This window comes from Salvelinus fontinalis, unplaced genomic scaffold (genome assembly GCF_029448725.1).
Source record: "Salvelinus fontinalis isolate EN_2023a unplaced genomic scaffold, ASM2944872v1 scaffold_0017, whole genome shotgun sequence".
NCBI lineage: Eukaryota > Metazoa > Chordata > Actinopteri > Salmoniformes > Salmonidae > Salvelinus > Salvelinus fontinalis.
The window spans coordinates 967,122-989,760 of NW_026600226.1; the positions used below are offsets into that span (position 1 = coordinate 967,122).

The 22,639-nt window shown below is 45.4% G+C and overlaps 1 protein-coding gene across 4 annotated transcripts in view; it reads right to left on the reverse strand.

The window, feature by feature from the left end:
* Positions 1-14,523: 14,523 nt before the first annotated feature.
* LOC129842134 (RNA-binding protein 26-like) overlaps positions 14,524-22,639 on the reverse strand; it is a 34,193-nt gene continuing 26,077 nt past the window's right edge. For all 4 annotated transcript variants that reach the window (XM_055910538.1, XM_055910537.1, XM_055910541.1 and 1 more), the window contains exons 18-21: positions 18,619-18,822; positions 17,633-17,719; positions 16,998-17,111; positions 14,524-15,333 (exon numbers count right to left, since the gene is read on the reverse strand). In XM_055910538.1, the coding sequence (XP_055766513.1) occupies positions 15,244-15,333; positions 16,998-17,111; positions 17,633-17,719; positions 18,619-18,822 (495 nt within the window). In that variant the 3' untranslated portion in view covers positions 14,524-15,243. The remainder of the gene's footprint in view (positions 15,334-16,997; positions 17,112-17,632; positions 17,720-18,618; positions 18,823-22,639) is intronic.

A 22,639-nucleotide genomic window follows, 5' to 3' on the forward strand; every position in this document is an offset into this window, starting at 1 on the left:
AAGGCCTTAGATCAAGGATTACAGGCTTCTATTGGAGCCAAGGGCTTAAATCAAGGATAACAGGCTTCTATTCAAGTCAAGGGCTTAAATCAAGGATAACAGGCTTCTATTGGAGCCAAGGGCTTAAATCAAGAATAACAGGCTTCTATTGGAGCCAAGGGCTTAAATCAAGGATAACAGGCTTCTATTGGAGCCAAGGGCTTAAATCAAGGATAACAGGCTTCTATTGGAGCCAAGGGCTTAAATCAAGGATAACAGGCTTCTATTGGAGCCAAGGCCTTAAATCAAGGATTACAGGCTTCTATTGGAGCCAAGGGCTTAAATCAAGGATAACAGGCTTCTATTCAAGTCAAGGGCTTAAATCAAGGATAACAGGCTTCTATTGGAGCCAAGGGCTTAAATCAAGAATAACAGGCTTCTATTGGAGCCAAGGGCTTAAATCAAGGATAACAGGCTTCTATTGGAGCCAAGGGCTTAAATCAAGGATAACAGGCTTCTATTGGAGCCAAGGGCTTAAATCAAGGATAACAGGCTTCTATTGGAGCCAACGGCTTAAATCAAGGATAACAGGCTTCTATTGGAGCCAAGGGCTTAAATCAGGGATAACAGGCTTCTATTGGAGTCAAGGGCTTAAATCAAGGATAACAGGCTTCTATTGGAGCCAAGGCCTTAAATCAAGGATTACAGGCTTCTATTGGAGCCAAGGGCTTAAATCAAGGATAACAGGCTTCTATTCAAGTCAAGGGCTTAAATCAAGGATAACAGGCTTCTATTGGAGCCAAGGGCTTAAATCAAGGATAACAGGCTTCTATTGGAGCCAAGGGCTTAAATCAAGGATAACAGGCTTCTATTGGAGCCAAGGGCTTAAATCAAGGATAACAGGCTTCTATTGGAGCCAAGGGCTTAAATCAAGGATAACAGGCTTCTATTGGAGCCAAGGGCTTAAATCAAGGATAACAGGCTTCTATTGGAGCCAAGGGCTTAAATCAAGGATTACAGGCTTCTATTGGAGCCAAGGGCTTAAATCAAGGATAACAGGCTTCTATTGGAGTCAAGGGCTTAAATCAAGGATAACAGGCTTCTATTGGAGCCAAGGCCTTAAATCAAGGATTACAGGCTTCTATTGGAGCCAAGGGCTTAAATCAAGGATAACAGGCTTCTATTCAAGTCAAGGGCTTAAATCAAGGATAACAGGCTTCTATTGGAGCCAAGGGCTTAAATCAAGGATAACAGGCTTCTATTGGAGCCAAGGGCTTAAATCAAGGATAACAGGCTTCTATTGGAGCCAAGGGCTTAAATCAAGGATAACAGGCTTCTATTGGAGCCAAGGGCTTAAATCAAGGATAACAGGCTTCTATTGGAGCCAAGGGCTTAAATCAGGGATAACAGGCTTCTATTGGAGTCAATGGCTTAAATCAAGGATAACAGGCTTCTATTGGAGCCAAGGCCTTAAATCAAGGATTACAGGCTTCTATTGGAGCCAAGGGCTTAAATCAAGGATAACAGGCTTCTATTCAAGTCAAGGGCTTAAATCAGGGATAACAGGCTTCTATTGGAGCCAAGGGCTTAAATCAAGGATAACAGGCTTCTATTGGAGCCAAGGGCTTAAATCAAGGATAACAGGCTTCTTTTGGAGCCAAGGGCTTAAATCAAGGATAACAGGCTTCTATTGGAGCCAAGGGCTTAAATCAAGGATAACAGGCTTCTATTGGAGCCATGGGCTTAAATCAAGGATAACAGGCTTCTATTGGAGCCAAGGGCTATAATCAGGGATAACAGGCTTCTATTGGAGCCAAGGCCTTAAATCAAGGATAACAGGCTTCTATTGGAGCCAAGGGCTTAAATCAGGGATAACAGGCTTCTATTGGAGCCAAGGGCTTAAATCAGGGATAACAGGCTTCTATTGGAGCCAAGGCCTTAAATCAGGGATAACAGGCTTCTATTGGAGCCAAGGGCTTAAATCAGGGATAACAGGCTTCTATTGGAGCCAAGGGCTTAAATCAGGGATAGCAGGCTTTTATTGGAGCCAAGGCCTTAAATCAAGGATAACAGGCTTCTATTGGAGCCAAGGCCTTAAATCAAGGATAACAGGCTTCTATTGGAGCCAAGGCCTTAAATCAAGGATAACAGGCTTCTATTGGAGCCAAGGGCTTAAATCAAGGATAACAGGCTTCTATTGGAGCCAAGGCCTTAAATCAAGGATAACAGGCTTCTATGGGAGCCAAGGCCTTAAATCAGGGATAACAGGCTTCTATTGGAGCCAAGGGCTTAAATCAAGGATAACAGGCTTCTATTGGAGCCAAGGCCTTAAATCAAGGATAACAGGCTTCTATTGGAGCCAAGGCCTTAAATCAGGGATAACAGGCTTCTATTGGAGCCAAGGCCTTAAATCAAGGATAACAGGCTTCTATGGGAGCCAAGGGCTTAAATCAAGGATAACAGGCTTCTATGGGAGCCAAGGGCTTAAATCAGGGATAACAGGTTTCTATTGGAGCTAAGGGCTTAAATCAAGGATAACAGGCTTTCCATCTCTCTGGGTTGTTTCTCCAGATCACACGCGTTGAAGCCACTCTCAGACATTTCTGCCTGGGAAACATTCATCAAAAATAGTTTTTTAAAATCCATTGTATTAGATTCGTGATGGTCTGTCTCTCCGTTAGTAACAGGGGACATAACGGGGTTGAATGCACCACAGCGCCCTCCAGTGTTCAGACCAACTATTACATCATAGGATGTCTTCCATAACGTGAAACGTGTTATACTATTCATTTATTGAGCAAAGAATTCAAACCAACCCGATGTCAAGAACTAAAACGTCATTGTGGATGTCATTACAGACCTTTTCTTTTCTTTTTTTCTACTGTGTTATTGACTGTATGTTTGTTTACGTGTTGTTGTTTGTGTCAAACTGTTTTATCTCGGCCAGGTCACAGTTGTAAATGAGAACTTGTTCTCAACTAGCCTACCTGGTTAAATAAAGGTGTAATAAAATAAAAAAATAAAAAAGCCAACCCGATGTCAAGAACTAAAACGTCATTGTGATGTCATTATTCAAAAGGACAATCTGGGATTCAAACAGAAATAAACAAACATGGGATGTACCCAATCCCAGATTAACCCTTTTTAGGTAAAGTCAATCTGGTGTCAAGGATTCATATGGCAGGAAATGATGATGAGGCTGTGGAATCTTGGGTGGATCTGAGGACGCCACGGCGACAGACAGAAGGACATTATGGTCTGGTGACCAGAGCCAGAGTAAAAAGGCAGGACACACAGGAAGTGATTTATTCATGTTGTTTCCCTGTTCCCAGTAACAGGACCCAATAGGCCCAGTAGCAGCTCGTTGTAAAACTCCTTCCTCTCAGCTTCCATGCAGAGATTGATGGAGAGTTTTCAACTGCATTAAAGAGACACAAACAACAAAAAAAGGAGGTCATTTTGGCTCCGTTGGCTCAACAATTACAGCAGTTTCTCATATCCCTGCTGTTGACTGGTGGGCTGACAGGGAAACTAATCCTCACACAGACACTAATTCCTTATAAACACTGTTGTATTACGTGAAAATATGTCGTCGTCCCCCCCCCCCCCCCCCGCATGATTCTGGCAGCGGAACGTTGATGATTTAGGGCCACTACTCCTGTCTCAAACTGTGTCTGCTCTGCTGCGGGGCCGAAGCTGTGTGTGTGTGTGTGTATGTGCTGCGGGGCCGAAGCTGTGTGTGTGTGTGTGTGTGTGTGTGTGTGTGTGTGTGCGTGCTGCGGGGCCGAGGCTGTGTGTGTGTGTGTGTGTGTGTGTGTGTGTGCTGCGGGGCCGAGGCTGTGTGTGTGTGTGTGTGTGCTGCGGGGCCGAGGCTGTGTGTGTGTGTGTGTGTATGTGTGTCTTGAGGGGCTTGGCTTGTTAAAGGATGTCGGGGTATAAATACTAAATTAATCATATTTTGGCTCAACTTGCGGGGCCTGCTGAAATGTGCTTATGGAGGCCCGTGATCACATAAAATATTAACAGCTATGTTTTTCTAACAACTGGCAGGAGGGTGGAGGATGAGGAGGGGGGTCTCCTTCCTCATGACATCAGAGGAAGAGAGCTTCGATATGTTGTTGTGACTTCTTTCTACAAAACAGATGCAATTCATTAATTGATATGCAACAAAAAAATACTCCGGTCTTGTGAAATGTAGGCCTGTGATGCTGTTGTTCAAATGACTGTGAATAAATACATTGGAAAGTGAGATGTCTGCTGTGACTCTGTGGCCCAGTGTAAAGTCTGATGTGACTCTGTGGCCCAGTGTAAAGTCTGATGTGACTCTGTGGCCCTGTGTAAAGTATGATGTGACTCTGTGGCCCTGTGTAAAGTGAGATGTCTGATGTGACTCTGTGGCCCAGTGTAAAGTATGATGTGATTCTGTGGCCCTGTGTAAAGTCTGCTGTGACTCTGTGGCCCTGTGTAAAGTCTGATGTGACTCTGTAGCCCAGTGTAAAGTCTGATGTGACTCTCTGGCCCAGTGTAAAGTCTGATGTGACTCTGTGGCCCTGTGTAAAGTCTGATGTGACTCTGTGGCCCTGTGTAAAGTCTGATGTGACTCTGTGGCCCTGTGTAAAGTCTGATGTGACTCTGTGGCCCTGTGTAAAGTCTGATGTGACTCTGTGGCCCTGTGTAAAGTCTGATGTGACTCTGTGGCCCTGTGTAAAGTCTGATGTGACTCTGTAACCCAGTGTAAAGTCTGATGTGACTCTGTGGCCCTGTGTAAAGTGAGATGTCTGATGTGACTCTGTAGCCCAGTGTAAAGTCTGATGTGACTCTGTGGCCCAGTGTAAAGTCTGATGTGACTCTGTGGCCCAGTGTAAAGTCTGATGTGACTCTGTGGCCCTGTGTAAAGTGAGATGTCTGATGTGACTCTGTAGCCCAGTGTAAAGTCTGATGTGACTCTGTGGCCCTGTGTAAAGTCTGATGTGACTCTGTGGCCCAGTGTAAAGTCTGATGTGACTCTGTGGCCCAGTGTAAAGTCTGATGTGACTCTGTGGCCCAGTGTAAAGTCTGATGTGACTCTGTGGCCCTGTGTAAAGTGAGATGTCTGATGTGACTCTGTAGCCCAGTGTAAAGTCTGATGTGACTCTGTGGCCCTGTGTAAAGTCTGATGTGACTCTGTGGCCCAGTGTAAAGTCTGATGTGACTCTGTGGCCCAGTGTAAAGTCTGATGTGACTCTGTGGCCCAGTGTAAAGTCTGATGTGACTCTGTGACCCTGTGTAAAGTCTGATGTGACTCTGTGGCCCAGTGTAAAGTCTGATGTGACTCTGTGACCCTGTGTAAAGTCTGATGTGACTCTGTGGCCCTGTATAAAGTCTGATGTGACTCTGTGGCCCTGTGTAAAGTCTGATGTGACTCTGTGGCCCTGTATAAAGTCTAATGTGACTCTGTGGCCCTGTGTAAAGTCTGGTGTGACTCTGTGGCCCAGTGTAAAGTCTGATGTGACTCTGTAGCCCAGTGTAAAGTCTGGTGTGACTCTGTAGCCCAGTGTAAAGTCTGCTGTGACTCTGTAGCCCTGTGTAAAGTCTGATGTGACTCTGTAGCCCAGTGTAAAGTCTGGTGTGACTCTGTAGCCCAGTGTAAAGTCTGGTGTGACTCTGTAGCCCAGTGTAAAGTCTGATGTGACTCTGTAGCCCTGTGTAAAGTCTGGTGTGACTCTGTAGCCCAGTGTAAAGTCTGATGTGACTGTAGCCCAGTGTAAAGTCTGGTGTGACTCTGTAGCCCCGTGTAAAGTGAGATGCCCATAGGGCAATATATAGGGAATAGGGTTCTGTTTGAAACACACCCTTACACTCATCACAACACTCAGGTGCATCAGTCTTGTGCACAGTCATCAGTCTGTAAGGTTGTTAAGACATACAGTACCAGTTTGGTTTGAAAACACCTACTCATTCAAGTTTTTTTTTTTATTACTATTTTCTACATTGTAGAATAATAGTGAAGACATCAAAACTATGAAATAACACATATGGAATCATGTAGTAACCAAAAAAAGTGTTTAACAAATCAAAATATATTTTAGATTCTTCAAAGTAGCCACCCTTTGCCTTGATGACAGCGTTGCACACTCTTGACATTCTCTCAACCAGCTTCATGAGGAATGCTTTTCCAACAGTCTTGAAGGAGTTCCCACATATGCTGAGCACGTGTTGGCTGCTTTTCCTTCACTCTGCGGTCCAACTCATCCCAAACCATCTCAAGTGGGTTGAGGTCATGAATAAGGACCCTGGTCTGTAGCTTTGTGAATAAGGACCCTGGTCTGTAGCTTTGTGAATACGGACCCTGGCCTGTAGCTTTGTGAATAAGGACCCTGGTCTGTTGCTTTGTGAATACGGACCTTGGTCTGTCGCTTTGTGAATACGGACCCTGGTCTGTAGCTTTGTGAATAAGGACCCTGGTCTGTAGCTTTTCGAATAAGGACCCTGGCCTGTAGCTTTGTGAATAAGGACCCTGGCCTGTAGCTTTGTGAATGAGGACCCTGGCCTGTAGCTTTGTGAATAAGGACCCTGGCCTGTAGCTTTGTGAATAAGGACCCTGGCCTGTAGCTTTGTGAATAAGGACCCTGGCCTGTAGCTTTGTGAATAAGGACCCTGGCCTGTAGCTTTGTGAATAAGGACCCTGGCCTGTAGCTTTGTGAATAAAGACCCTGGCTGCTCCTCCATGGTAACAGTAGACCAATGAGACTGCTCCTCCATGGTAACAGTAGGCCAATGAGGCTGCTCCTCCATGGTAACAGTAGGCCAATGAGGCTGCTCCTCCATGGTAACAGTAGGCCAATGAGGCTGCTCCTCCATGGTAACAGTAGGCCAATGAGGCTGCTCCTCCATGGTAACAGTAGGCCAATGAGGCTGCTCCTCCATGGTAACAGTAGGCCAATGAGGCTGCTCCTCCATGGTAACAGTAGGCCAATGAGGCTGCTCCTCCATGGTAACAGTAGGCCAATGAGGCTGCTCCTCCATGGTAACAGTAGGCCAATGAGGCTGCTCCTCCATGGTAACAGTAGGCCAATGAGGCTGCTCCTCCATGGTAACAGTAGGCCAATGAGACTGCTCCTCCATGGTAACAGTAGGCCAATGAGGCTGCTCCTCCAAGGACTGGATCTCTTAGAACCCCACAGGACTGGATCTTTTAGAACCCCACAGGACTGGATCTTTTAGAACCCCACAGGACTGGATCTTTTAGAACCCCACAGGACTGGATCTTTTAGAACCCCACAGGACTGGATCTTTTAGAACCCCACAGGACTGGATCTTTTAGAACCCTACAGGACCGGATCTTTTAGAACCCCACAGGACCGGATCTTTTAGAACCCCACAGGACCGGATCTTTTAGAACCCTACAGGACCGGATCTTTTAGAACCCTACAGGACTGGAATGTTAGACTGAGGGAACAGAGCTGAGGACAGGGGGATGCAGAGAGCGGAGGGGGGGCAGTTTATCTCCTCTGTGTGTGTGTGTGTGTGTGTGAGAGCAAAGCGTTGGGGGGTAAATGAGGGTTCAGAGGGAGGTGGACCATGGCGAGGGAGGGGGCCTGTTTAAGGGTGCCACGCTGGGAGACAGACGGGTGTTACAATACAATCTACAGAGAGAAGAGGGCTAACTGATAAACGCTAACAGAAAATAGGTGCATGAGCAAATGTCATTTCTCATCATTATCCGCGCGACCGTGACAGGCACCGGAGAGGAGAGGCGACATCATCAGACGGCCTCTGCTCCCTGATTGGGTTATTTGTCCGCTCTTATGCAAATGAGACGGGACAGAGGCTGCCGTGAGCAGTCAGGTGGGACGCTCCTTCACAGCAGGACAGGTAGGTGTACAGGACAAGCAGACAGTTAGAAGTCCTTCACGGCAGGACAGGTAGGTGAACAGGACAAGCAGCCAGTTAGAAGTCCTTCACAGCAGGACAGGTAGGTGTACAGGACAAGCAGCCAGTTAGAAGTCCTTCACAGCAGGACAGGTAGGTGTACAGGACAAGCAGCCAGTTAGAAGTCCTTCACAGCAGGACAGGTAGGTGTACAGGACAAGCAGACAGTTAGAAGGCCTTCACAGCAGGACAGGTAGGTGTACAGGACAAGCAGACAGTTAGAAGTCCTTCACAGCAGGACAGGTAGGTGTACAGGACAAGCAGACAGTTAAAAGTCCTTCACGGCGGTACAGGTAGGTGTACAGGACAAGCAGACAGTTAGAAGTCCTTCACGGCAGGACAGGTAGGTGTACAGGACAAGCAGACAGTTAGAAGTCCTTCACGGCAGGACAGGTAGGTGTACAGGACAAGCAGACAGTTAGAAGTCCTTCACGGCAGGACAGGTAGGTGTACAGGACAAGCAGACAGTTAGAAGTCCTTCACGGCAGGACAGGTAGGTGTACAGGACAAGCAGACAGTTAGAAGTCCTTCACGGCAGGACAGGTAGGTGTACAGGACAAGCAGACAGTTAGAAGTCCTTCACGGCAGGACAGGTAGGTGTACAGGACAAGCAGACAGTTAGAAGTCCTTCACGGCAGGACAGGTACAGCTCCTTCACAAAGTATTCACACCCATTGACTTTTTTTCCACAATTTGTGTGGTGTTAGAAATGTATTAAAATGTAGCTTTATTTATTTAATAACCTATTAACTGTTCCCTACCGAGTGGCGCAGCGGTCCGAGGCACTGCATCTCAGTGGTAGAGGCGTCACTACAGACCCAGGGTTCGATCACGGGCTGTATGACAACTGGCCGTGAATCCCGTAGGGCGGCGCACAATTGACCGAGCGTCGTCCGGGTTAGGGAAGAGTTTGGGCGTCATTGTAAAGTAACAATTTGTTCTTAATTGACTTGCCTATTTCAAAATAAAGGTTAAAATAAAATATAAAGCACATTTTTCTGAAAACTGAAATGTCAAGTCAAGTATTCAACTTCTTTGTTATGGCTAAATAAATTCAGGGGTAAAAATGTGCTTAACAAGTCACAAGTTTCATGGACTCAGTCTGTGTGCAATAATAGTGTTGAACATGATTGTGGAATGACTACCTCACACAAACATACATCTGTAAGGTCCCCCAGTCAAGCAGTGAATTTCAAACCACAGATTCAACCACCAGGTTGACCAGGGAGGTTTTCCAATCCTCACAAAGGGCCCCTATTCGTAGATGGGTAAAAAAAAAACAAAAAAAAAAACAGACATTGAATATCCCTTTGGTGCATGGTGAATTTATCAATTACACTTTGGATGGTGTATCAGTACACCCAGTCACTACAAAGATACAGGCGTCCTTCCTGACTAAGTTGCCGGAGAGGAAGGAAACCGCTCAGGGATTTCACCGTGAGGCCGCTGGTGACTTTAAAACAGTTACAGAGTTTAATGGCTGTGATAGTAGAGAACTGAGGATGGATCAACAACATTGTAGTTACTCCACAATACTAACCTAAATGACAGAGAGAAAAGAAGGAAGCCTGTACAGAATAAAAATATTCCAAAACATGCTTCCTGTTTGCAATAAGGCACTAAAGTAATACTGCAAAAATGTGGCAAAGAAATTATTTTTTTCCTGAATGCAAAGTGTTACGTTTGGGGTAAATTCAATACAACACATTACGGAATACCACTCTCCATATTTTCAAGCATAGTGGTGGCTGCATCATGTTATGGGTATGCTTGTCATCATTAAGGGCTGGTGAGTTTTTCAGGATTAAAAAGAAAGAAACGGACTGGAGCTAAGCACAGGAAGAATCCTAGAGGGAAACCTGGTTCAGTCTGCTTTCCACCAGACACTGGGAGAGGAGTTCACCTTTCAGCAGGACAATAAACCTAAAACACAAGGCCAAAATCTACACTGGAGTTACTTACCAAGAAGACAGTGAATGTTCCTGAGTGGCCGAGTTACTGTTGACCTAAATCTATTTTAAAATCTATGTCAAGACCTGAAAATAGTTGTCAAGCAATGATCAACAACCAATTTGACAGAGCTTGAAGAAGTTTGACAATAATAAAATGGGCAAATGTTCCACAATCTCTTAGAATCTTACCCAGAAAGACTCTCAGCTGTAATCACCGCCAAAAGGTGCTTCTACAAAGTATTGACTCTGGGGGGGTGAAAACTTAGGTAAATGAGATTACTGTATTTCTGTAATACAACAAATAAAATATCTAAAAACATGTTTTCACTTTGTCATTATGGGGTATTGTGTGTAGATGGGTCAGGACAGGCAGGTGTACAGGCGGCAGGACAGGCAGGTGTACAGGCAGGTGTACAGGCAGGTGTACAGGCGGCAGGACAGGCAGGTGTACAGGCGGCAGGACAGGCAGGTGTACAGGCGGCAGGACAGGCAGGTGTACAGGCGGCAGGACAGGCAGGTGTACAGGCAGGTGTACAGGCAGGTGTACAGGCAGGTGTACAGGCAGGTGTACAGGCGGCAGGACAGGCAGGTGTACAGGCGGCAGGACAGGCAGGTGTACAGGCGGCAGGACAGGCAGGTGTACAGGCGCCAGGACAGGCAGGTGTACAGGCGCCAGGACAGGCAGGTGTACAGGCGCCAGGACAGGCAGGTGTACAGGCGGCAGGACAGGCAGGTGTACAGGCGGCAGGACAGGCAGGTGTACAGGCGGCAGGACAGGCAGGTGTACAGGCGGCAGGACAGGCAGGTGTACAGGCGGCAGGACAGGCAGGAGTACAGGCGGCAGGACAGGCAGGTGTACAGGCGACAGGACAGGCTGGTGTACAGGTGCCAGGACAGGCGTACAGCCGCAACAACCTGTTATATAGACACATTATAAGTGCTACAGGACCTCCATTGAAATGGTCACATCATTACTCAGAGAAGTGACCAAGTAAACATGTATTCATGTTTTATATATAAACATAACTGACTACAAATCACCACAAATGTATTCCAAATCACGTCATTAACATTTCAAAAAGTAAAATCCTAAATGCATTGTTAATCAGGAGAGGAAGTGTTCTGCCTGCCGATCACGTCCCGTTGTCCTCTGGTCCCAGATCTAAGAGACATCACGTCCCGTTGTCCTCTGGTCCCAGATCTAAGAGACATCACGTCCCGTTGTCCTCTGGTCCCAGATCTAAGAGACATCACGTCCCGTTGTCCTCTGGTCCCAGATCTAAGAGACATCACGTCCTGTTGTCCCAGATCTAAGAGACATCACGTCCTGTTGTCCCAAATCTAAGAGACATCACGTCCCGTTGTCCTCTGGTCCCAGATCTAAGAGACAAAATGTGAAAACACAAAAAGGCTAATTACCTCCAAAGCGAACCATGACTATCCAACTACTGAGCTGTATTTAACATCGGGATTGATTGGTGTCGACGGAGACTAGCGAGCATCTCAACTGGCATCCTATTCCCTAATATTGGGTACTGTTGTTGACCAGAGCCCAAGTCATATCAAATCAAATGTATTTATAAAGCCCTTCTTACATCAGCTGATATCTCAAAGCGCTGTACAGAAACCCTCAGCCTAAAACCCCAAACAGCTAGTAATGCAGGTGTAGAAGCACGGTGGCTAGGAAAAGCTCCCAAGTAGTGCACTATATAGGGGGTAGGGTGTACCATATAGGGAATGGGGTGCACTATACAGGGGGTAGGGTGTACCATATAGGGAATAGGGTGCACTATATAGGGGGTAGGGTGTACCACATAGGGAATAGGGTGCACTATATAGGGGGTAGGGTGTACCATATAGGGAATGGGGTGCACTATATAGGGGGTAGGGTGTACCATATAGGGAATAGGGTGCACTATATAGGGGGTAGGGTGTACCACATAGGGAATAGGGTGCACTATATAGGGGGTAGGGTGTACCACATAGGGAGTAGGGTGTACCATATAGGGAATAGGGTGCACTATATAGGGGGTAGGGTGTACCATATAGGGAGTAGGGTGTACCATATAGGGAATGGGGTGCACTATATAGGGAGTAGGGTGTACCATATAGGGAGTAGGGTGCACTATATAGGGGGTAGGGTGTACCATATAGGGAATAGGGTGCACTATATAGGGAGTAGGGTGTACCATATAGGGAATAGGGTGCACTATATAGGGAATAGGGTGCACTATATAGGGAATAGGGTGCACTATATAGGGAATAGGGTGCACTATATAGGGAATAGGGTGCACTATATAGGGAATAGGGTGCACTATATAGGGAATAGGGTGTACCATATAGGGAATAGGGTGCACTATATAGGGAATAGGGTGCACTATATAGGGAATAGGGTGCACTATATAGGGAATAGGGTGCACTATATAGGGAGTAGGGTGTACCATATAGGGAATAGGGTGCACTATATAGGGAATAGGGTGCACTATATAGGGGGTAGGGTGTACCATATAGGGAATAGGGTGCACTATATAGGGAATAGGGTGCACTATATAGGGAATAGGGTGCACTATATAGGGAATAGGGTGCACTATATAGGGAATAGGGTGCACTATATAGGGAATAGGGTGCACTATATAGGGAATAGGGTGCACTATATAGGGAATAGGGTGCACTATATAGGGGGTAGGGTGCCATTTGGGATGCAGACTCAGAAAAGCAGATGGAGACGTAGTAACCTTGTGTCAGCAAGAGACGTTACGGAGATACCAGACCAAGAGATAACCATACAGCTCACCGTTACAGAGATACCATACAGCTCACCGTTACAGAGATACCATACAGCTCACCGTTACAGAGATACCAGACCAAGAGATAACCATACAGCTCACCGTTACGGAGATTCCAGACCAAGAGATAACCATACAGCTCACCGTTACGGAGATACCAGACCAAGAGATAACCATACAGCTCACCGTTACGGAGATACCAGACCAAGAGATAACCACACAGCTCACCGTTACGGAGATACCACACAGCTTACCGTTACGGAGATACCAGACCAAGAGATAACCACACAGCTCACCGTTACGGAGATACTATACCAAGAGATAACCATACAGCTCACCGTTACGGAGATACTATACCAAGAGATAACCATACAGCTTACCGTTACGGAGATACCAGACCAAGAGATAACCATACAGCTTACCGTTACGGAGATACTATACCAAGAGATAACCATACAGCTTACCGTTACGGAGATACTATACCAAGAGATAACCATACAGCTTACCGTTACGGAGATACTATACCAAGAGATAACCACACAGCTCACCGTTATGGAGATATCAGACCAAGAGATAACCATACAGCTCACCGTTACGGAGATACCCACACAGCTTACCGTTACGGAGATACCCACACAGCTTACCGTTACGGAGATACCAGTCCAAGAGATAACCATACAGCTCACCGTTACGGAGATACCCACACAGCTTACCGTTACGGAGATACCACACAGCTTACCGTTACGGAGATACCAGTCCAAGAGATAACCATACAGCTCACCGTTACGGAGATACCACACAGCTTACCGTTACGGAGATACCACACAGCTTACCGTTACGGAGATACTATACCAAGAGATAACCACACAGCTCACCGTTACGGAGATACCACACAGCTTACCGTTACGGAGATACTATACCAAGAGATAACCACACAGCTTACCGTTACGGAGATACTATACCAAGAGATAACCACACAGCTCACCATTAAGGAGATACCACACAGCTTACCGTTACGGAGATACTATACCAAGAGATAACCACACAGCTTACCGTTACGGAGATACCAGTCCAAGAGATAACCACACAGCTCACCATTAAGGAGATACCACACAGCTTACCGTTACAGAGATACCAGACCAAGAGATAACCATATAGCTTACCGTTAAGAAGATACCAGACCAAGAGAACCACACTGCTCACCATACCAAGAGATAACCACACAGCTCACCGTTACGGAGATACTATACCAAGAGATAACCACACAGCTCACCATTACGGAGAAACCAGACCAAGAGAACCACACTGCTCACCATACCAAGAGATAACCACACAGCTCACCATTACTGAGATACCATACCAAGAGATAACCATACAGCTTACCGTTACGGAGATACTATACCAAGAGATAACCACACAGCTCACCATTACGAAGAAACCATACCAAGAGATAACCACCGTTACAGAGATACCATACCAAGAGATAACCACACAGCTCACCATTACGGAGAAACCAGACCAAGAGAACCACACTGCTCACCATACCAAGAGATAACCACCGTTAGAGATACCATACCAAGAGATAACCATACAGCTCACCGTTACAGAGATACCATACCAAGAGATAACCAGAACTTATCATTACGGAGAAACCATACCAAGAGATAAACAGAACTTATCATTACGGAGAAACGATACCAAGAGATAAACAGAACTTACCGTTACGGAGATACCACACCAAGAGATAACCAGAACTTACCATTACGGAGACACCAGACCATCTTTCTGACACCGAGCCTCACCAAGTGTGGACATGGAAAATAGTTCTTGCCTTCCGATTTTTTTTTAATGGTAAATGGAAAACCATATGGAAATTTGCTCTTTTTGTGAAACAATTTTTTATTTTTTTAATGGTCTTTATTTTGTCAGCTCTTTCTGTGGGATGTTTTTTCAGCTGGTTTTGTTTCATCAATGCCATCACAGCTGCAGGCTTTTTCCTGGATTTTTTTTTTTTGCAGCAGATTTTTTTTTTGACCATTTGAAGTCTTTATTTTTTTATTTTTTTGACATTTCAAAATAAATCCCAAGAAAGAATCCCGAAGCAAAGCTGTCATACAAATCATTAAAATCCAGACGGAAAATATTTACACAAGAAGCCACCTAATATCACACAGTCAAACTCTTCAGTCATTTAGTAAAATCACCATTCTGCGATTTCTCATCGTTTTAAACATCGCACAGTGTTTCAACATGGGCTCTTTATGTCATCGTTTTTATCTGAGCAAGTCAACGCCCACATTTTTTTCTAAAGTAATCTAGTATCATTTCATTTCAACCCGATAAACAAAAAATAAAACTGTTACCAATCTTCCTGTTAAACTACTTTTACAAAAGTAGGGAAGAACAAAACACTATATTTACATAAAACTCCCACGTGACTTTGTCTAGTAATCTTCTGAATCGCCACAACAGAATGAATTAGCTGTTTAGGTTCTGACCTATTGTGAAATACGTCTAGTAGTTTAAAAAAACAAACAAACAGCCAATCAGAAACTGCAAAGCAAAAAAATAAAAAATAAAAATTGCGGTAACATTTGTCCAATCAGGTGCCGTCTTCATCTGCGCCAGGGGCGGGGTTCGTTGTCGTCATCCTCCTCGTCGTCGTCCTGGAGCAACGCATCATCAATCAGCGACTCTTCCTGGAACTACAAAAAAAGGGACAAGATGGGGGGTGAGACAAACACTTTTATAATGAATGACAAAAAAGGTAGAAAGATCTCTGGCTATCCTAAACTCTTTGATCTGGCCAAATGTTACGCCCACAGCACGGTAGTTTCTTTACATTTGGAGTCATTCAGCAGACACTCTTATCCAGAGAGACTTACAGGAGAAATTAGGGGTAAGTGCCTTGCTCAAGGGCACAGAGATTATTCACCTAGTGTCGTCTCGGGGATTCGACCCAGCAACCTTTCGGGTTGATCAAACGATCAAACGATCAAACGATCTCAACCGTTACGCTACCTGCTACCCTCGTCATCCTCACTGAGTCTGAAACGGAGTACCGTTATGCTACCTGCTACCCTCTTCATCCTCAATGAGTCTGAAACGGAGTACCGTTATGCTACCTGCTACCCTCTTCATCCTCACTGAGTCTGAAACGGAGTACCGTTATGCTACCCTCTTCATCCTCACTGAGTCTGAAACGGAGTACCGTTATGCTACCTGCTACCCTCTTCATCCTCACTGAGTCTGAAACGGAGTACCGTTATGCTACCTGCTACCCTCTTCATCCTCACTGAGTCTGAAACGGAGTACCGTTATGCTACCCTCTTCATCCTCACTGAGTCTGAAACGGAGTACCGTTATGCTACCTGCTACCCTCTTCATCCTCACTGAGTCTGAAACGGAGTACCGTTATGCTACCTGCTACCCTCTTCATCCTCAATGAGTCTGAAACGGAGTACCGTTATGCTACCTGCTACCCTCTTCATCCTCAATGAGTCTGAAACGGAGTACCGTTATGCTACCTGCTACCCTCTTCATCCTCAATGAGTCTGAAACGGAGTACCGTTATGCTACCTGCTACCCTCTTCATCCTCACTGAGTCTGAAACGGAGTACCGTTATGCTACCTGCTACCCTCTTCATCCTCACTGAGTCTGAAACGGAGTACCGTTATGCTACCTGCTACCCTCTTCATCCTCACTGAGTCTGAAACGGAGTACCGTTATGCTACCTGCTACCCTCGTCATCCTCACTGAGTCTGAAACGGAGTACCGTTATGCTACCTGCTACCCTCGTCATCCTCACTGAGTCTGAAACGGAGTACCGTTATGCTACCCTCTTCATCCTCACTGAGTCTGAAACGGAGTACCTCCACAAGCCTTCGCTGGAAAGCCAACACATTGGGCACTGTCTGATTGGTCCAGAAACGAATGGGGTTTGAGACACAGCCAGAACAACACGTTGGGTAAAGCTGTGGTTTGAAAAGTCTTTCATTTTGGCTTTGGATACTCTGATCGGTTAGAGACGATCCATAATCGACTGAGGACTTAAGTCCGGTACGACTTCTCCTGTCCCTCGTCACCACAAAAGGACCTCAACGACGGCAGTCTCAGACTGAAGAACGTAGCGTACGACAGAGCGGCGGAAGATCCTGAGGCCTCAGGCTAATAAAGAGACCAAAAAAAATACTGTACATGTTTTTCTTTTTTTGCCTCCCATCGTCTCATTTTCATCGGATTCACGTGGCCTCGGAGAAAGCCTTAGCTGTGAAGCGCTGAGCCCCACACAATCATCCTGCAAACACCCTTTCAGAACCATTAGTAACATATTGTAGTCCATAACTGGCGAAATCACATCTCCTTCACCTCGTCATGATCTGCCTCCTGCTCATCAGGCTCCTGGGAGGTCAGGAAGACGGCAGGCTTGTGCCAGGACAGACGCAGATCGCAGCTGTTCAGACGAACACCGTGCAGCGCCGCCTACGGGAGGGAGAAGGGAGAGAGGGGAACACCGGGGAAAAGGAGAAGAGGAAGGGAGAGAGGGGAAGACATATGAGAACGAGGTGGAGAATGACTGGCCAGCGTTGAGGCGCTGGGTTCGAAACGCCCAGCGCCGGGGTTCGAAACGTCCAGCGCCGGGGTTCGAAACGTCCAGCGCCGGGGTTCGAAACGTCCAGCGCCGGGGTTCGAAACGTCCAGCGCCGGGGTTCGAAACGTCCAGCGCCGGGGTTCGAAACGTCCAGCGCCGGGGTTCGAAACGTCCAGCGCCGGGGTTCGAAACGTCCAGCGCCGGGGTTCGAAACGTCCAGCGCCGGGGTTCGAAACGTCCAGCGCCGGGGTTCGAAACGTCCAGCGCCGGGGTTCGAAACGTCCAGCGCCGGGGTTCGAAACGTCCAGCCCTGGGGTTCAAAACGTCCAGCCCTGGGGTTCAAAACGTCCAGCCCTGGGGTTCAAAACGTCCAGCGTTCCAGCCCTGGGTTGAATGGTGTTTAACCCTTTACCTGTTCAGCCTCTGGTCGGCTCCTGTAGGTGATGACAGCCAGACAGGATGCCTCATCTATCTGGCAATCCTCCAACTCGCCAAATTGCTTGAGAAGAAAAGGGCAAACAACAAGACGGAATAAGATGAAAGATGGAGGAAGGTAAAAACACACTGGTCTCTTAGTCCCAGAGTCTGATCTGGGACGGACATCAGAGCACTGCTGACAACCATTTTGTTTTCAACAATTCAACAGTTATTTTCTATTTTCCCCAAAAACATCACATAAAGACCTCCAACAAACTGTCAAAATGTAATTCATATAAACCAGACCGGGTTCACTAAAACTAGTTTAAACCAGACCGGGTTCACTAAAACTAGTTTAAACCCGACAGGGTTCATTAAAACAAGTTTAAAACCAGACAGGGTTCAATAAAACAAGTTTAAAACCAGACAGGGTTCAATAAAACAAGTTTAAAACCAGACAGGGTTCATTAAAACGAGTTTAAAACCAGACAGGGTTCAATAAAACTAGTTTAAAACCAGACAGGGTTCATTAAAACGAGTTTAAAACCAGACAGGGTTCATTAAAACTAGTTTAAACCAGACAGGGTTCATTAAAACTGGTTTAAACCAGACAGGGTTCATTAAAACTAGTTTAAACCAGACAGGGTTCATTAAAACTAGTTTAAACCAGACAGGGTTCATTAAAACTAGTTTAAACCAGACAGGGTTCATTAAAACTAGTTTAAACCAGACAGGGTTCATTAAAACTAGTTTAAAACCAGACAGGGTTCATTAAAACTAGTTTAAACCAGACAGGGTTCATTAAAACTAGTTTAAACCAGACAGGGTTCATTAAAACTAGTTTAAACCAGACAGGGTTGAATAAAACTAGTTTAAACCAGACAGGGTTGAATAAAACTAGTTTAAACCAGACAGGGTTGAATAAAACTAGTTTAAAACCAGACAGGGTTCATTAAAACTAGCTGAAGAAGCTCAACTCACAGCAAAGTGTGGCAGCAGATCCTGGAGGTCGGTCTCAGTAAAGCCAGAGATCTCCAGGGCTTTAGGTCTGTGGTCTACCGTAGAGTGGACAGGGAGACCCCTACCCCGGCCACCCCTACCCCTACCCCTGCTCCTCAGGCCCCCACGGCCTCTAGCATGGGACCCTCTGCCCCGCCCTGGAGCCAGGATCCCCCTCTTAGCTGCCTGGAGAGGAAGGGGGACAACGACAGGATGATCAATGTTATCTCAACACACGAAGCAATCTAGAAGAGACCATATATAAAGATGAAACACAGCCATGCAGCAGAAACACATCTGACAGAGTGACAGCACCCCCTGGTGGTTGAACAGAGACACAACAGACAGTATATAAAATGGGTGAAGAAATCAGAAATAGATGAATCAATCAGACAGACAACTACAGTTATAGAGGTAGGCCTCAAATCTGACCTTCAGTTGAAGCCTTCAACTCACTATAACTGTCTATCTGATCTCCAGCTGAACGGTTCCTCTAACTGTAGTTGTATCTGAACGGTACCTCTAACTGTAGTTGTGTCTGAACGGTTCCTCTAACTGTAGTTGTATCTGAACGGTTCCTCTAACTGTAGTTGTATCTGAACGGTTCCTCTAACTGTAGTTGTATCTGAACGGTTCCTCTAACTGTAGTTGTATCTGAACGGTTCCTCTAACTGTAGTTGTATCTGAACGGTTCCTCTAACTGTAGTTGTATCTGAACGGTTCCTCTAACTGTAGTTGTATCTGAACGGTTCCTCTAACTGTAGTTGTATCTGAACGGTTCCTCTAACTGTAGTTGTATCTGAACGGTTCCTCTAACTGTAGTTGTATCTGAACGGTACCTCTAACTGTAGTTGTATCTGAACGGTACCTCTAACTGTAGTTGTATCTGAACGGTACCTCTAACTGTAGTTGTATCTGAACGGTTCCTCTAACTGTAGTTGTATCTGAACGGTTCCTCTAACTGTAGTTGTATCTGATCTCCATCTGAACGGTTCCTCTAACTGTAGTTGTATCTGAACGGTTCCTCTAACTGTAGTTGTATCTGAACGGTTCCTCTAACTGTAGTTGTATCTGATCTCCAGCTGAACGGTTCCTCTAACTGTAGTTGTATCTGATCTCCAGCTGAACGGTTCCTCTAACTGTAGTTGTATCTGAACGGTACCTCTAACTGTAGTTGTATCTGATCTCCAGCTGAACGGTTCCTCTAACTGTAGTTGTGTCTGAACGGTTCCTCTAACTGTAGTTGTATCTGAACGGTACCTCTAACTGTAGTTGTATCTGAACGGTTCCTCTAACTGTAGTTGTATCTGAACGGTTCCTCTAACTGTAGTTGTATCTGAACGGTACCTCTAACTGTAGTTGTATCTGATCTCCAGCTGAACGGTACCTCTAACTGTAGTTGTATCTGAACGGTTCCTCTAACTGTAGTTGTATCTGATCTCCAGCTGAACGGTTCCTCTAACTGTAGTTGTATCTGAACGGTACCTCTAACTGTAGTTGTATCTGAACGGTACCTCTAACTGTAGTTGTATCTGAACGGTTCCTCTAACTGTAGTTGTATCTGAACGGTTCCTCTAACTGTAGTTGTATCTGAACGGTTCCTCTAACTGTAGTTGTATCTGAACGGTACCTATAACTGTAGTTGTATCTGAACGGTTCCTCTAACTGTAGTTGTATCTGAACGGTACCTCTAACTGTAGTTGTATCTGAACGGTACCTCTAACTGTAGTTGTATCTGAACTCCATCTGAACGGTTCCTCTAACTGTAGTTGTATCTGAACGGTTCCTCTAACTGTAGTTGTATCTGAACGGTTCCTCTAACTGTAGTTGTATCTGAACGGTTCCTCTAACTGTAGTTGTATCTGAACGGTTCCTCTAACTGTAGTTGTATCTGAACGGTTCCTCTAACTGTAGTTGTATCTGAACGGTACCTATAACTGTAGTTGTATCTGAACGGTTCCTCTAACTGTAGTTGTATCTGAACGGTTCCTCTAACTGTAGTTGTATCTGAACGGTTCCTCTAACTGTAGTTGTATCTGAACGGTACCTCTAACTGTAGTTGTATCTGAACGGTTCCTCTAACTGTAGTTGTATCTGAACTCCATCTGAACGGTTCCTCTAACTGTAGTTGTATCTGAACGGTTCCTCTAACTGTAGTTGTATCTGAACGGTTCCTCTAACTGTAGTTGTATCTGAACTCCATCTGAACGGTTCCTCTAACTGTAGTTGTATCTGAACGGTTCCTCTAACTGTAGTTGTATCTGAACGGTTCCTCTAACTGTAGTTGTATCTGAACGGTACCTCTAACTGTAGTTGTATCTGAACGGTTCCTCTAACTGTAGTTGTATCTGATCTCCATCTGAACGGTTCCTCTAACTGTAGTTGTATCTGAACGGTTCCTCTAACTGTAGTTGTATCTGATCTCCAGCTGAACGGTTCCTCTAACTGTAGTTGTATCTGATCTCCATCTGAACGGTTCCTCTAACTGTAGTTGTATCTGAACGGTTCCTCTAACTGTAGTTGTATCTGAACGGTTCCTCTAACTGTAGTTGTATCTGAACGGTACCTCTAACTGTAGTTGTATCTGAACGGTTCCTCTAACTGTAGTTGTATCTGAACGGTTCCTCTAACTGTAGTTGTATCTGAACGGTTCCTCTAACTGTAGTTGTATCTGAACGGTTCCTCTAACTGTAGTTGTATCTGAACGGTACCTCTAACTGTAGTTGTATCTGAACGGTTCCTCTAACTGTAGTTGTATCTGAACGGTTCCTCTAACTGTAGTTGTAGCTGAACGGTTCCTCTAACTGTAGTTGTATCTGATCTCCATCTGAACGGTTCCTCTAACTGTAGTTGTATCTGAACGGTTCCTCTAACTGTAGTTGTATCTGATCTCCAGCTGAACGGTTCCTCTAACTGTAGTTGTATCTGAACGGTACCTCTAACTGTAGTTGTGTCTGAACGGTTCCTCTAACTGTAGTTGTATCTGAACGGTTCCTCTAACTGTAGTTGTATCTGAACGGTTCCTCTAACTGTAGTTGTATCTGAACGGTTCCTCTAACTGTAGTTGTATCTGAACGGTTCCTCTAACTGTAGTTGTATCTGATCTCCAGCTGAACGGTTCCTCTAACTGTAGTTGTATCTGAACGGTACCTCTAACTGTAGTTGTATCTGAACGGTTCCTCTAACTGTAGTTGTATCTGATCTCCATCTGAATGGTTCCTCTAACTGTAGTTGTATCTGAACGGTTCCTCTAACTGTAGTTGTATCTGAACGGTACCTCTAACTGTAGTTGTATCTGAACGGTTCCTCTAACTGTAGTTGTATCTGAACGGTACCTCTAACTGTAGTTGTATCTGAACGGTTCCTCTAACTGTAGTTGTATCTGAACGGTTCCTCTAACTGTAGTTGTATCTGAACGGTTCCTCTAACTGTAGTTGTATCTGAACGGTTCCTCTAACTGTAGTTGTATCTGAACTCCAGCTGAACGGTTCCTCTAACTGTAGTTGTATCTGAACGGTACCTCTAACTGTAGTTGTATCTGAACGGTTCCTCTAACTGTAGTTGTATCTGAACGGTTCCTCTAACTGTAGTTGTATCTGAACGGTTCCTCTAACTGTAGTTGTATCTGAACGGTTCCTCTAACTGTAGTTGTATCTGAACGGTACCTCTAACTGTAGTTGTATCTGAACGGTTCCTCTAACTGTAGTTGTATCTGAACGGTACCTCTAACTGTAGTTGTATCTGAACGGTACCTCTAACTGTAGTTGTATCTGAACGGTTCCTCTAACTGTAGTTGTATCTGAACGGTTCCTCTAACTGTAGTTGTATCTGAACGGTTCCTCTAACTGTAGTTGTATCTGAACGGTTCCTCTAACTGTAGTTGTATCTGAACGGTTCCTCTAACTGTAGTTGTATCTGAACGGTACCTCTAACTGTAGTTGTAGCTGAACGGTTCCTCTAACTGTAGTTGTATCTGAACGGTTCCTCTAACTGTAGTTGTATC